General features: G+C 48.9%; 1 protein-coding gene across 4 annotated transcripts in view; it reads left to right on the top strand.

Moving 5' to 3' along the window:
* The window catches only part of GGNBP2 (gametogenetin binding protein 2), a 352,328-nt gene that overhangs the window by 296,542 nt on the left and 42,218 nt on the right, over positions 1-13,568 (top strand). For all 4 annotated transcript variants that reach the window (XM_086954908.1, XM_086954907.1, XM_086954905.1 and 1 more), the window contains one exon: positions 11,287-11,529. In XM_086954908.1, coding sequence (XP_086811034.1) covers positions 11,287-11,529 — 243 coding nt within the window. The remainder of the gene's footprint in view (positions 1-11,286; positions 11,530-13,568) is intronic.

The following is a 13,568-nucleotide window of genomic DNA, read 5'->3' as shown; positions in this document are numbered from 1 at the left end:
CGGTTCACACACATAGTATTTGGTATTCAAAACTGTGTATGGTTACTACACACCATTTGTCTGCAAATCATTAGCATTTGAATTAGAGTAAAGATTATGGAGTTCTTATGCAATAGTTATTTTCACTGCTTAGCATTTAACGTGTTTTAAATATCCAGCTACACATGGTGAAATATGCGAATACCGCTGCTTGGTGTGGAGAGGGGCCAGGACTCTCAAGAGGTGAAACAAGAACATTAAAGAACAAGCACCTACGAGGACACGGGGGGCGGGAGAGGACACGGACGGCAGGAGGGGGGCGGGAGAGGACACGGACGGAGGGAGGGGGCGGGACAGGACACGGACGGCGGGAGGGGGGCGGGAGAGGACACAGACGGCGGGAGGGGGCGGGAGAGGACACGAACGGCGGGAGAGGACACGAACGGCGGGAGAGGACACGAACGGCGGGAGAGGACACGGACGGCGGGAGGGGGGCGGGAGAGGACACGGACGGCGGGAGGGGGGCGGGAGAGGACACGAACGGCGGGAGAGGACACAGACGGCGGGAGGGAGGCGGGAAACGTGCACAGGACAGCGAGGGGGGGGGGCGGGAATGGCGCACGGACAGCGGGAGGGGGGGGAAGGAGCACGCACATTTCTAAACAAAATGCTCCTTACCTGATCGCCTCGTGGGAAGTCAAAGGCACAGGAAGAAACACGCGCAACACAGCCAGTACAGGCGGATGCATCACCCGTCTCTTCGGAGAAAACGCTGGTTACATAATCAAATTAACTTTAGCACAAAACACGTCTAGTGTGCCAAAGAAACACAGAACAAGACGGAACTGTAAATGTTACTAGGACTAGTTCTGTGTGACCAGGAAACAGACTTTCAACAAGGCTCCCTCGCACTCCGGTCCCGAGGACCCGCCTTCAACCAGGCGAGCCGCGGGCACTTCCGGGTCGCGCTGCTGAGGGCAGCCAGTAGCAGCGCGGCCCTGAGGACGGAGAGGCGGCACTTCCGGGTCGCACTAGGCAGCGGCCCGGCAACGAATGCAATGCCGGGTGGGCACCGGCTGATTTAAAATCACAATAAATCAAGGTGGCCACTCAATATTAGGGCGGCAATGTCCCCTGCAGGGTGGGCACCTGCTAGGGGACTTTCAGATCGGCACAAACGGGTCCAAGGGGGGCGGGGGCGGGGAGGCACACGGAGGGGGACGGGAATGGACAGCGCATCTAAAATCACTTTCAGTGAAAGGGGAGGGAACGGGGAAAAAACGAAACTCCGCCCATGGAAAAAATCTCGGGAATGCCCCCGAATCTGGTCCGGCCTTGACGGACAGATCTCTGTTCCAATGGCTAGCCTCCATTTATGGAGCTAGCCAATGGAACAGAGGGGCGTATTCAAGTCCCCCTAACTGAAAACTAGAGATTTCTCTGGGGGCGGAGCTTACGCTCCGTGCCCCAGGCGAAACCTAAAAAGAGAGATCGAACTTAGTATTTCAAGCCCAACCACTAGATGGTGGAATACTGCACAGCATGTGTATACAGAAAATTCTTCAAGCTACAAAAGTATTCCTACTAGTAAGTAACCCTTTCGTTTAGGTACTTCAGTTCCTTGGAAGTGGATATAAAAACCTGGGGCAGATCCCGGCCCAGACACTTTCCTGTTTTTTGTGAGCTTTCATGTTTTGCTACACTTTTTCCTCTGTTACTGGGGCGTATACGTTTGCAAAGTAAAGTATTTTTCTTTTATTACTTTCCCCAATAATTTACCATGTGGGGGTCTACGAGTGGTAAAAATATAGGGAAAACAAAGTTTATTAACCATAAAAAAGTTAGTAAAATATGTGGATGTTAAATAGTAATGTAAATTCATTTAATATATTTATTTTATATTTACAACAAAAAAAATTACCTAATTCAGAATAAATATTATATATTAAATTTTAAATTTAAAAAACCCCACCTATAGTAAAATGTTTGTACTTATGCATTAAAATAATGTATAGAATTCGTTTTTCTTTAATTAGTTGTATTTTTTTTATAATTTGTTAATATATCATTAAGTACTTTAAAAAAAAATGGAAATATACATTTGGAAAGTCAAAATAAATTATTTTAATTTAACAATATTTTCTGCCTCCATTATTTTCTACGATAGGATATCAGTGATTTGCTGTGTGGTACTGAACTTACTTCTGCTCCCTTTTGTCTGTAGTAACTTTGCACTTCTAAATTTGTCTCCACGCTCCCAGTTTCAGGGGTAGAGACATGTAAGTCTACACCTTTTGAGCAGCTTAAAGTAACTTTACACTCAAGGTAGTAGTCACTCAAAAATGTAAGAGTAAACTTGCATATAAAGATTTACTCACTTGTAAGTTTACCTTTGTGAATTGACCCGCATAGGTCAGACCCTCTGATGTGTTATTGCTCTGATTCCAGTTTTTTTTATTGTGGTTCTAAAGACTCATTATAAACATGATATATGAACAAATGCTTGCTATCTGGGTTTATGAAGGCCGACCCATGCTGGCAGATGCTTGATTGTGGTAGCCTGGGGACCATCTATTTTCCAAAAATAAAATCCTGATACTTAACAGTTTTTCCGGCTCCTGCTAACAGGACCCTGGCATTGAGCTCTCCCTTGTTTCAAGGGTTTATTGAATTTTTTTGTCACTTTTTGTATAAAAGTGTTTGAGTATACCTTTCTTGGTGCTTCTCTTCTCTCCTATGTGTTGGTTCAGGCTTTTTAGGACTAAAATGCCTGGTCTTTTCGACAAGTGCCCAGCATGTGGAAGGAAGAGGGCCAAGAGTGATCCACACGACGTCTGCATCGTCTGTCTCCCTGACACACATGTCCCTGAAGACTGTGACATCTGCCAGCAATTTTCAGCAAGGACCCTGAGGGACAGGCTGAAGATTAGGTTTCAAGGCCTTGAAGAGAGGCGACTGCAGGTGGGTCTGGGCAGGCTGCGAAGGTTCCCTCTGCCTCTGCTGAGGCCTCTGGGGGGCTCCCCAGAGGCAGGAAGGCCAGCAAACGGTCCCGGTCTCCGTCGGCGTCAGTTGCATTGACGACAACGTCGAAAGGGATGACTACGGTGTGTTCCCCATCTCCCCGGGGCTCCGGGTCCAGACGGCGTGATGATTCGACGTCGAAGGGCCTGGATAGGCTGCCATTGAAACCACCGTCGACGACCTCTTCCTCGTCGGAGTTGACTTATCGCCGTTGAAGACGGCGCGACAAGCATCGGCGCTCGCCGTCGAGGCGACACTGCCGATTGACGTCGAGGGGCTCCTCGACGTCGAGGACCTCGAGAAGGAGGAATCGGCGCTCGTCGTCGAACGGAACGGTGGACGTCGCACGGCGTCAAGAAGGAAGAGGTCGACGTCGCGAAGGCGGCGGTCGACGTCGTGGAGGAAGACATCGACGTCGCAGAGGCGGCATTCGACGCCGGAGTCGCGGAGGTGACATTCGACGCCGGAAAAGCGACGCTCAGCGTCGAGAAGGAAGAGATCGGCGTCTAGGAGTCACTCCACCTCTCCTTAGCGGCGCAAGAGGAGTTCTGGCGCCAGAAGTCAGGCTGGATCTAGTGGAGGACGCAAGAGGAAGCGATCGCCTGCTGAAGGGCTGGGTCACAGTCCCCTTCGCCGAAGGGGTCACCGGGCTCGGTGTACTCGGTGGTGTACACGCCATCTCGGCCTAGGTCGCCACCTCAGCCTGTACCTAAGGAGGACCCTCCCACCAACCCTCCACTTCCGCCACTACCACTGCTTCCACCGCATGGGCCTGCCCCTCGGTCGGTGATACCTCCGGTCCCTCCGCCGAGGTCCACGTCATTACCTCCTCTGCCGACACCTCTTAAGGGGACACCGAAACCTAGACCCCGGGAGGAACCGAGGAAGACTCCCCCTCGGAAACCTGTGGAGTGGCCACGGGCTAGCAGATCACGCTCTCGCTCTAGGAGGAAGGAGCGATCGCGCCACAGATCGTCCACGCGGTCGAGACACCGCCATAGGAGGCACAGATCTCGCTCTCGCACGGGGTCCTCAGGGACCAAGGACTACTTTCCGACCTTGTCGGGATCACCGGACACGAGGGTGTCTCCGATTGATGACCTGGTGGCGTTCCATGATGTTCTTTTGAGAGGCGCTGCAAAACTGGGCATATCTTTGACGGTGCCTACGCCTAAGACTTCAGTTATTTTCGAGACACTGCACCAGAAACACCTGTCTCGTCCACTGCTGCCTCTGGTGCCGGGCCTGGAGGAACCGGCCATGGACCTTTTCCTCACACCTGCGGTGACGAAGGCGGCTCCATCGAGATTGCGGAAAAAGTACCGGGCTCCAGATTCGGACCCGGCCTTTCTGAGGGCGGAACCTCCTCCGGATTCTGTAATTGTGACAACAGCCCGCAAACAACATGCAACCACCCCGTCATCCACGGTTCCTCCGGATAAGGAGTCTAGATGGATGGATTCAGCTGGAAGGAAAGTATGTGGAACATCGGCACCTCTATGAAGGCTGCGAGTGCCACAGCTTTGTTGGGACGCTACGACCGCGCCCTCTGGGACTCCCTCCAGCAGTTTGCGGAACACTTGCCTCGCGAGAAGCGTAGGACTTCCAGGAAGTGCTGAATGAAGGGATGCTGGTAGAGAATCAGATTATCAGCGCTGCAGCAGACTCATCCCTATTAGCGGCACATGGTTTTTGCCATGGAGTTAACCAGCGACGTCACGCCTGGCTCCGCCTTACGTCACTAAAACCGGAGCACAGCAAAGGGTAGCCAACCTTCCTGGCGAGACCCTTTTTGGGAAACATGCGGCTGATGAAATGGCCCGCATGAAGGCGGAGGCCGTAACCCTCACGGCTGTGGGCCTGGAAAAGTCCAAGGAAGTGAAGAAATCGTACCGCCCGTTCCAGCGGCGGTTCGGTGGGCAGGGCAGAGGACGTGGCCATCCTTCGGGACAGTCGCAACAACACCAACAGTTCCGTACGCCGTTCCAGAAACGCCAGAAGGGCAGAGGAGGCCAGCAGTCAGCTCCAGCTGTCAAGGGCCAGGCCGGGTCTAGGCCCTAGGAACCTACTTCCCCCGGATCTGTTACCCACTCTGGTAGGGGGAAGCATTCAATTTTTTCTGGCAGAGTGGAGAAAAATTACTCCGGACAAGTGGGTGCTGAATATTGTTTGCAATGGATACAGTCTTCGGTTCACCAGCCCGCCTCCAGCAATTCCACCAGTCAGCTCGCAGTTTCAGCTGCGCGAGCTTCAAGCGGAAGCAGATATCCTGTTAAGGAAAAGGGCGATAGAAGACGTACCTCTGTCTCAGAGAGGAAGAGGTCTGTACTCCCGGTTCTTCCTGGTTCGCAAGAAGGACAAGAACGAGTTCAGGCCCATTCTGGACTTGCGACAGGCAAACAGATGGATTCGCAGGGAAACGTTTCGCATGCTGTCGTTGCATCAGATTTATCCTCAGTTGCAACAGGGAGACTGGCTATGTGTTGTAGACCTACAGGATGCGTACTTCCATGTGCCCATTGCACACAAACACAGGAAGTTCCTGCGGTTCCAAGTCGGCACCAATCATTATCAATACACAGTACTCCCATTCGGACTAAAGTCGGCGCCGAGAACATTCTCGAAGTGCATGGCGGTGGTAGCAGCACACCTAAGGAAGAACAAGGTGTTTGTCTACCCGTACCTGGACGAATGGTTGATCAAGGCATCCTCTTTCTCGGAAGCGCGAGCACACTTCCAGAAGACGTGCGTTCTCTTGAACAAGCTGGGGTTGCACATCAACATGTCCAAGTCTGTCCCGACTCCGGTCCAATGCATACAGTACTTGGGACCCTCCATCAATACGCTGTCAGCAAGCGTGTGTCCTTCGGAAGAGCGACAATTATCTCTCCTTCGGCAGGCTCAGGCTCTTATGACAAATCCATCTACAACAGTGAGGACGGTGTCTTCTCTACTGGGATCGATGGCCTCTTGTATGTTCCTGACGCCACATGCACAGCTGCACATGAGACCGCTGCAGGAGTGCTTGGAGGACCAGTGGGATCAGAGGAAAGGATCTTGGGACGACAAGATACGACTGTCTCTGCATGCTCTTCAGTCTCTGAAGTGGTGGTGCTCAGCGGAGAATCTCCTCAGAGGGTTTCCCTTCCACAAGGACATTCCCACGCAGACAGTCGTGACTGATGCTTCTCTCTTGGGGTGTGGAGCGCACTCCGGAAACCTACAGATTCAAGGAACGTGGTCCCCGATGGAGGCCACATATCACATCAATTTCCTGGAACTCAGAGCTGTTCACTTGGCACTGAAGGCCTTTCTTCCGTCCTTCCAGACCAACTCTCTGCTTGTACAGACGGACAATACCACCATGATCTATTACCTCAACAAGCAGGGGGGCTCGAGATCGCGCAGTCTGTCGCAGGAGGCGCAGGCGATCTGGCACTGGCTCCTAGCCAGAGGACTGACAATAACGGCTACCCATCTGCCAGGTGTGCAGAATGTTCAGGCAGTCGCACTGAGCAGACTGGTTCAGGAAAACCACGAATGGGTCATAAACGACGAAGTACTAGGAGAAGTCTTCGCAAGGTGGGGAACTCCAGACGTAGATCTGTTTGCCACCGCCGAAAGCAGCAAATGCGAGACTTCGCCTCCAGGTACTACCAGCAGGGAACGCTGGGGAATGCGTTATGGATCAACTGGTCGAACAGCTTTCTGTACTCTTTTCCTCCCATTCCCCTGATTCCGGCGGTGCTCATCAAGCTGGCCCGGTCCAGGGCTCGGATGATACTCATTGCCCCGGAATGGCCCAGACAGTGGTGGTTCACGGACCTGCTTCACCGGTCTCTCCTTCCTCACATTCGGCTGCCGTGCAGGCCAGACCTTCTCACGAAGTTCTGGGGACGGATGTTACACCCCAACCTTTCGTCTTTGAGTTTGGCGGCATGGCTCCGGAGAGAGTGCAATATGGCCATCTGAATCTGCCCGAGGATTGCATGGACATAATGAAGGAGTCTAAGAGACCTTCCACTCGGACTTCCTATGCTTACAAGTGGAAGAGGTTCTGTATCTGGTGTCAGTCCAAGAACTATGACCCGACGATGTGCAAGGAAGATGTCATCCTTCCTTACCTTCTGCATTTGGCGCAGTCTGGCCGAAATGTTCATTCCATTAAGGTTCATCTTGCTGCATTGACTGCCTACAGGAAATGCCCTTCACAGACTTCCTTTTTCCAGGTCCCTGTGATCAAAGATTTTTTGGAAGGCTTGAAGAAAGTGTTCCCTCCTGTCAGGCTTCCTTCGCCTTCATGGGAATTGAATGTGGTGTTGTCCAGATTGATGAAGGAGCCTTTTGAACCTATTCATAAGGCTTTGTTGCAGCACCTGTCCTGGGAGGCGGCGTTCCTCGTGGCCATTACATCGGCCCGCAGGGTGAGTGAAATTCAGGCGTTGTGTTGCCAAGAACCTTATACTGTATTTCATGCTGCTAAGGTTGTTATGCGTGCTCACCCTAAGTTTCTTCCCAAGGTTATTTCTGATTTTCATGTCAACCAGACTATAACTTTGCCTACGTTTTTTCAGAATCCTTCATCTCCAGCGGAAAGGTCTCTACATTCCCTGGATGTTAGGAGGGTGTTGAAATTTTATCTGGATAAAACCAAAGATATTCGTAGGTCTGACCAGTTGTTTATCAATTATGGATCAGTCAGGACGGATCTTGCTACCTCTAAGCAGTCCATTTCTAGGTGGATTGTGGCCTGCATACAATTGTGTTACCAAAAAGCTAATAAGACCATAGGAGGTAAGCCTAAGGCTCATTCCACCAGGGGCAAGGCTGCCACGACAGCCTTGCTCCGTAACGTGCGATTGCTGAAATCTGCAAGGCAGCCACTTGGAAGTCAGTTCATACCTATGCTAAGCATTACTGTCTGGACACTGATGCCAGGGCAAATGCTCAGGTTGGACAGGCTTCACTGCGGAATTTGTTCGCACAATAGTGGTGTTCATTTCTTTTCTCCACCGCCGCTTTGGTGTGGGGATGGGCTTGCCATTCTATTCACTAGATTATGACTATACACAGAGATCCCCTACTACAGAAGGAGTAGTTTCTGTCCTGTAACTCCAGTTCTGTAGTAGGGGTATCTCTGTTATAGTCATAAGTGCCCGCCCTCCTCCCCGGTGGAGATAATTCTTCATGTAAGGAATGCTACAGGTCTGGCAGCTACGCCTTCAAAAAGAACTGAAAGTGAGAGGGACCTGCTAGACAACCTCGCCAACCTCGGACTTAACCAACTGGTCACTTCCCCCACCCACATCGCAGGTCACACACTCGACCCCATCTTCACCTCCAGCAACCATGTCTCCTTCAGCCACACTACGGATCTCCTCTGGACTGACCACAGCTGCGTTCACTTCACCTACAACAAGCCGAAACCCATCATCCACCTCCAACCAACTCTACAAAGAAACTGGAACAAAATCACCTCGGATCAGATCTCCACATCGCTCCTTCGAACCTCCCCGGCCCTCTCCTCTAACGCCAATGAAGCCGCCTCCAACCTCACCATTTGGTTATCCAACACCGCCGACACCCTAGCACCACTGAAAAAACGTCAACACAAACTTGGCAACAAGAAGGCCTCATGGTTCAACGATGACCTCAAGAAGTCCAAGAAACTGTGCCGCTCCCTTGAAAAGGCCTGGAAAAAAGACCCATCCACCGCAACAAGGACGCCTTCAAAAGCGCCACCCGCACCCACCACCAACTAATCCGAAAGGCCAAGAAAACAGCATTCAAGGATCGACTTGACAACAACGCCCACAACAGCAAGGAACTTTTCAACATCGTCAAGGAATTTTCCAACCCCTCGGCCAACTCCAACGACATCACCCCCTCTCAATCCCTCTGCGACTCCCTAGCCTCATTCTTCCACAACAAGATTGCTGACATCCACAACAGCTTTGACAACCAACCCGGAAGCCAACCCACCCTACCATCTGCTGACCATCTTCCCCCCGTTAACACCCTTAACGACTGGAAACCAATCTCCACTGAGGACACCATCCGCCTGATGAATTCCATCCACTCCGGATCCCCCACAGACCCATGCCCTCACCACATCTTCAACAAAGCATACTCCGTCATAGCTCCGCACCTCCGAGACGTCATCAACTGCTCCTTCAACTCCGCTACCTTCCCAGAAGACTGGAAACACGCTGAACTCACCGTCCTTCTGAAAAAACCAACAGCGGACCCCACCGAACTCAAAAACTACCGCCCCATCTCACTTCTTCCATTCCCGGCCAAAGTCATTGAGAAAGCCGCCAACAACCAACTCGCCGCCTTCCTCGAAGCCAACAAATCACTGGACCCCTCACAATCTGGCTTCCGAGCTAAACACAGCACTGAGACCGCCCTCATCGCAGCAACAGACGACATTCGAACTCTACTGGACAATGGAGACACAGTCGCCCTCATCCTCCTCGACCTCTCCGCAGCCTTCGATACAGTCTGCCACAGCACCCTTTTACAACGCCTCAGAGACATCGGAATCCAAGGAAAAGCACTGGAATGGATCACCTCGTTCCTCACCGGAAGAACCCAGAGAGTCCGCCTCCCACCATACAAGTCCGAGGCCTCTGAAATCATCTGCGGCGTACCACAAGGATCCTCTCTTAGTCCCACCCTCTTCAACGTATATATGAGCCCCCTTGCGGCCATCGCCCGCCAACACAACCTCAACATCATCTCTTACGCGGACGACACTCAACTGATCCTCTCTCTCACCAAGGACCCCAGCACCGCCAAAACTAACCTACACGAAGGAATGAAAGAAGTCGCCGAATGGATGAAACAAAGCCGTCTGAAACTGAACTCAGACAAAACAGAAGTCCTCATCTTAGGCACATCCCCCTCTGCATGGGACGACTCCTGGTGGCCGGAAGCCCTTGGAAAAGCACCCATCCCGACAAACCACGCACGGAACCTTGGCGTCATCCTGGACTCTTCACTCTCAATGAACAGACAAGTCAGCGCCGTATCCTCTTCCTGCTTTAACATTCTTCGCATGCTCAGAAAAACATTTCGCTGGATCCCCTCAGAAACAAGGAAAACAGTCACCCACGCTCTAGTCACGAGCCGACTGGACTATGGAAACACCCTCTACGCAGGCACCACCGCTAAACTCCAGAAGAAACTACAACTAATCCAAAACGCCTCAGCCAGACTCATATTAGACATCCCACGCAACGAACACATCTCTGGTCACCTTAAAGACCTCCACTGGCTACCCGTCAATAAGAGGATCACTTTCCGACTGCTTACCCACGCACACAAATCACTCTACGACATCGGACCAGATTGCCTCAACTCTCGACTGTCCTTCTACACCCCCTCCCGCCAACTTCGCTCTTCCAGCCAAGCCTTTGCCACTGTACCTCGCATCAACAAGACCACCATGGGAGGCAGATCCTTTTCATACCTGGCGGCCAAAACATGGAACTCACTCCCCGCCTACCTTCGCCTCACCCAGAATCACCTAGCGTTCAGAAAGCAGCTTAAAACGTGGATATTTGACAAATAATCCCCCTCCCCTTCCTAAGCGCCTTGAAACCCTCTGGGTATGTAGTGCGCTATACAAATTTTATGACTTGACTTGACTTGACTTGACATTCTGGGATACTGGGAGAAAGTTCTCTTAAAGGCACAGTATCCTATTTAAGCCACATAATGGCAGCCTACGGGGCTTGTCTGTCCATGCCTTCCTCTCTATCATTCCAGAGGCTTTAACTGGTGGAGGCAAGTTTCTCTATGGTAGAAACTGCAGGCTGTGTTGTGTGTGGTGTTTGGTGGAATTTCTAGTTGAAGTACTGGACAGTGTAGCCTGTAGATATAGGCTGCATTATTTGTCTTTAAATTCTCTCTTAAGTGTCTTGCAGTGTCTGCATGATTTGACAACTTAAGAGATTATTTTTGATTGCCGGGGTCCACGCACATGGGCGGGACTATTCCCTAGATTATGACTATAACAGAGATACCCCTACGACAGAACTGGAGTTACAGGACAGAAACTACTCCTTTTCTATTATGTAAACCTGTGCACCTCAAAGAAACTAACAGTATGTCTTTTGATAAGAAACTTCTACACTTTTTTGTGTTCCAGGTTACCCATATTGCTAGCAAAGATGTGGTATTGTGAAAATATATTTTTCATTTGAATTTTATCCGTCTTCCAGATGTACAGATTGTTTTAAATTAATGAAAACATTCCCTTACTTATTTCTATATTTTCAGAATCCAAAGCAAGGGGGTTGCCTGGGAGATCCAAATAATCGAGAGACCTCAGGAAACATGCACACAGAGTGTCACCTTGACGAGACCAAAGATGGAAATGTTGAAAGTTGTTGTACCCAATCGGACAATAATGGGCAGCCTTGGTTCAATCACAGAGGCGAAGTATTACAATGTCTACCACCTACAGAACCTCCTCATTCGCCAGAAGTGACAAAGGGTGCTAAGTCATTAAAGGAACTCCTTGTAAGTAATCTGTTTCCAGTACTGTCATGAATCATTCTGAAATGAATATATATATATATATATATATATATATATATATATATATATATATATATATATATATATATATATATATATAGTGATGTCACTTCTTCAAATTCAAAAATTATGATTACAACCCAGGTCAAAACTAATTCTTTAATTATAGTAGTCTGTTTTTGAGATGCTACAAATTGAAATACAAGTATGCTGGTCTGTAAATTGAATGACAAGAGACCTTCCTGCATTTACTTAACCAGGAAAGATCTGTAAACATGAAAACCTGGCAACAGAATAGATTTGCTCGTCTGACCAGCATCATAATGGAGCCCTAAATGTCATACAATACAGATGTGATCTAGAATTGGAAATTAAACTTACTCCAGTTTTGGAACTTTCTTAGATTCACATGCTTGAATCATTCCCTGTCATTGAGATGGGAGTCCCTGTTTGGGACTCCCATCTCAACCACGGTCATGAGTGACAAGATATTGGGAAGATTTAGTGGTTGTCTCAATCTGATTGCAGAAAGAACACAAATGGTAAAAAATAAACTTTAAAAAAAAATCCCAGTTGTGACCATCACCACAGATGTATCACAAGGAGGGTGGGATGGAGAAATGGGGAGTATAAAATTCCGAGGACGCTGGACACAGAAGGAAGCAGTTTGGCACATGACTGTTGAAACTGAGGACAGTATTTTAAGCACTCAAGGAATTCCACACAAGTGATAGGTAAGATGGTACAGGTACAAACGAGCAACACAATGACATTGTTTTACTTGAAAAATAAATAAGAACATAAGATTATATACAAGATATACGTTCTGTTGAAACTAGCACAGGAGAATACACTAAAAACAGCCTTTTTGATTGTGATCATGTTACTAACATGAGTGAGTGAATTACAGGCCGCGACGAGCCAGTCTCCTTACTTACAAATACACCAGGACAGAGTAGTTATGAGCAACGGCAGTTAATTCCAGAAGCGGTGTTACATTTCCATGCCAGTCAGTTTAGCTGCCCAGCAGCCACACACTGGATGTAGGAAAGCCCCTTATAAACTACATACTAATAATAAAATTACTAAAAAAAAATCGTAACCGTTTTTTTTGCGCCAGACGATGCAAAAGGGATGTAGTTGGCTTTTTTGGTAGAAGTATATAGTAAAGTTATATGAATGGTGGCTACATAGTAATAGGAATTCACATCAACAAAATGTTATTGATTAGGTGTTTGCTCAAAAAAGCTCAAATGGGACTGAAGGTTCTGAAATGAGTTTTTGCAAACGCTCTCACTTCACTCCTACCTCCACAGGAGACTATTACTGCTTCATAATCTGTGCACAGCAGGTGAATCTAGTAGAGCTACATAAGAAACGTACATGCAACAATAGTTTGCAGTTTTATACTCTTCTAGCTTTATATCTGATCCTCTTGTCTCCGCAATAAAAGATTGCCTCTAGGTAAATAAAGATTTTAGGGGAAAAAACAAATGTCCAAGCATAATAAATAACCTAAAGTTGGAGACCACGTACTGGGACACTGTGGGACTTGTTCAGGAGTTCAACATTACTCCTCCTCTGGTCCATGCCTAAACATAGAAACAGAAATAGAGAATAGGGAGAATTTCTAAACCAACTACTAGAAGGAAGACAAATATCAAGTTTCAAGCTTCAACGCAATTGGTTCACAGCATGTGTTGCTGTAGATACACCTGCTTTGCTTACACTAGCTATGTTGTGTTGGGCACATACACTTGCAAGTTGCTTTTCTTCCAAGAAGTCTTTTGAGTCACATGGTATATAGTGACTCATCCCTTGGTAGGGCACTGACTCAAGATTTAAACTTTTTTTCGGCCCACCATCTGTGGGTGCAAGGACAACTGGGGTTGGACACTTTTTTTGCTATGTTCGGTCTCATACTGTATATTTCCTAACTTCAATATCGGGAAAACAATCCCGGTCCAGACATTGATCATTACTCACCTGGGTTGTCACCACCCAGATGATAGCACCACTTA

The sequence above is a fragment of the Lissotriton vulgaris genome, chromosome 2_1 (genome assembly GCF_964263255.1).
Source record: "Lissotriton vulgaris chromosome 2_1, aLisVul1.2, whole genome shotgun sequence".
Lineage (NCBI taxonomy): Eukaryota > Metazoa > Chordata > Amphibia > Caudata > Salamandridae > Lissotriton > Lissotriton vulgaris.
This window is presented reverse-complemented; position numbering and strand designations above follow the sequence as displayed.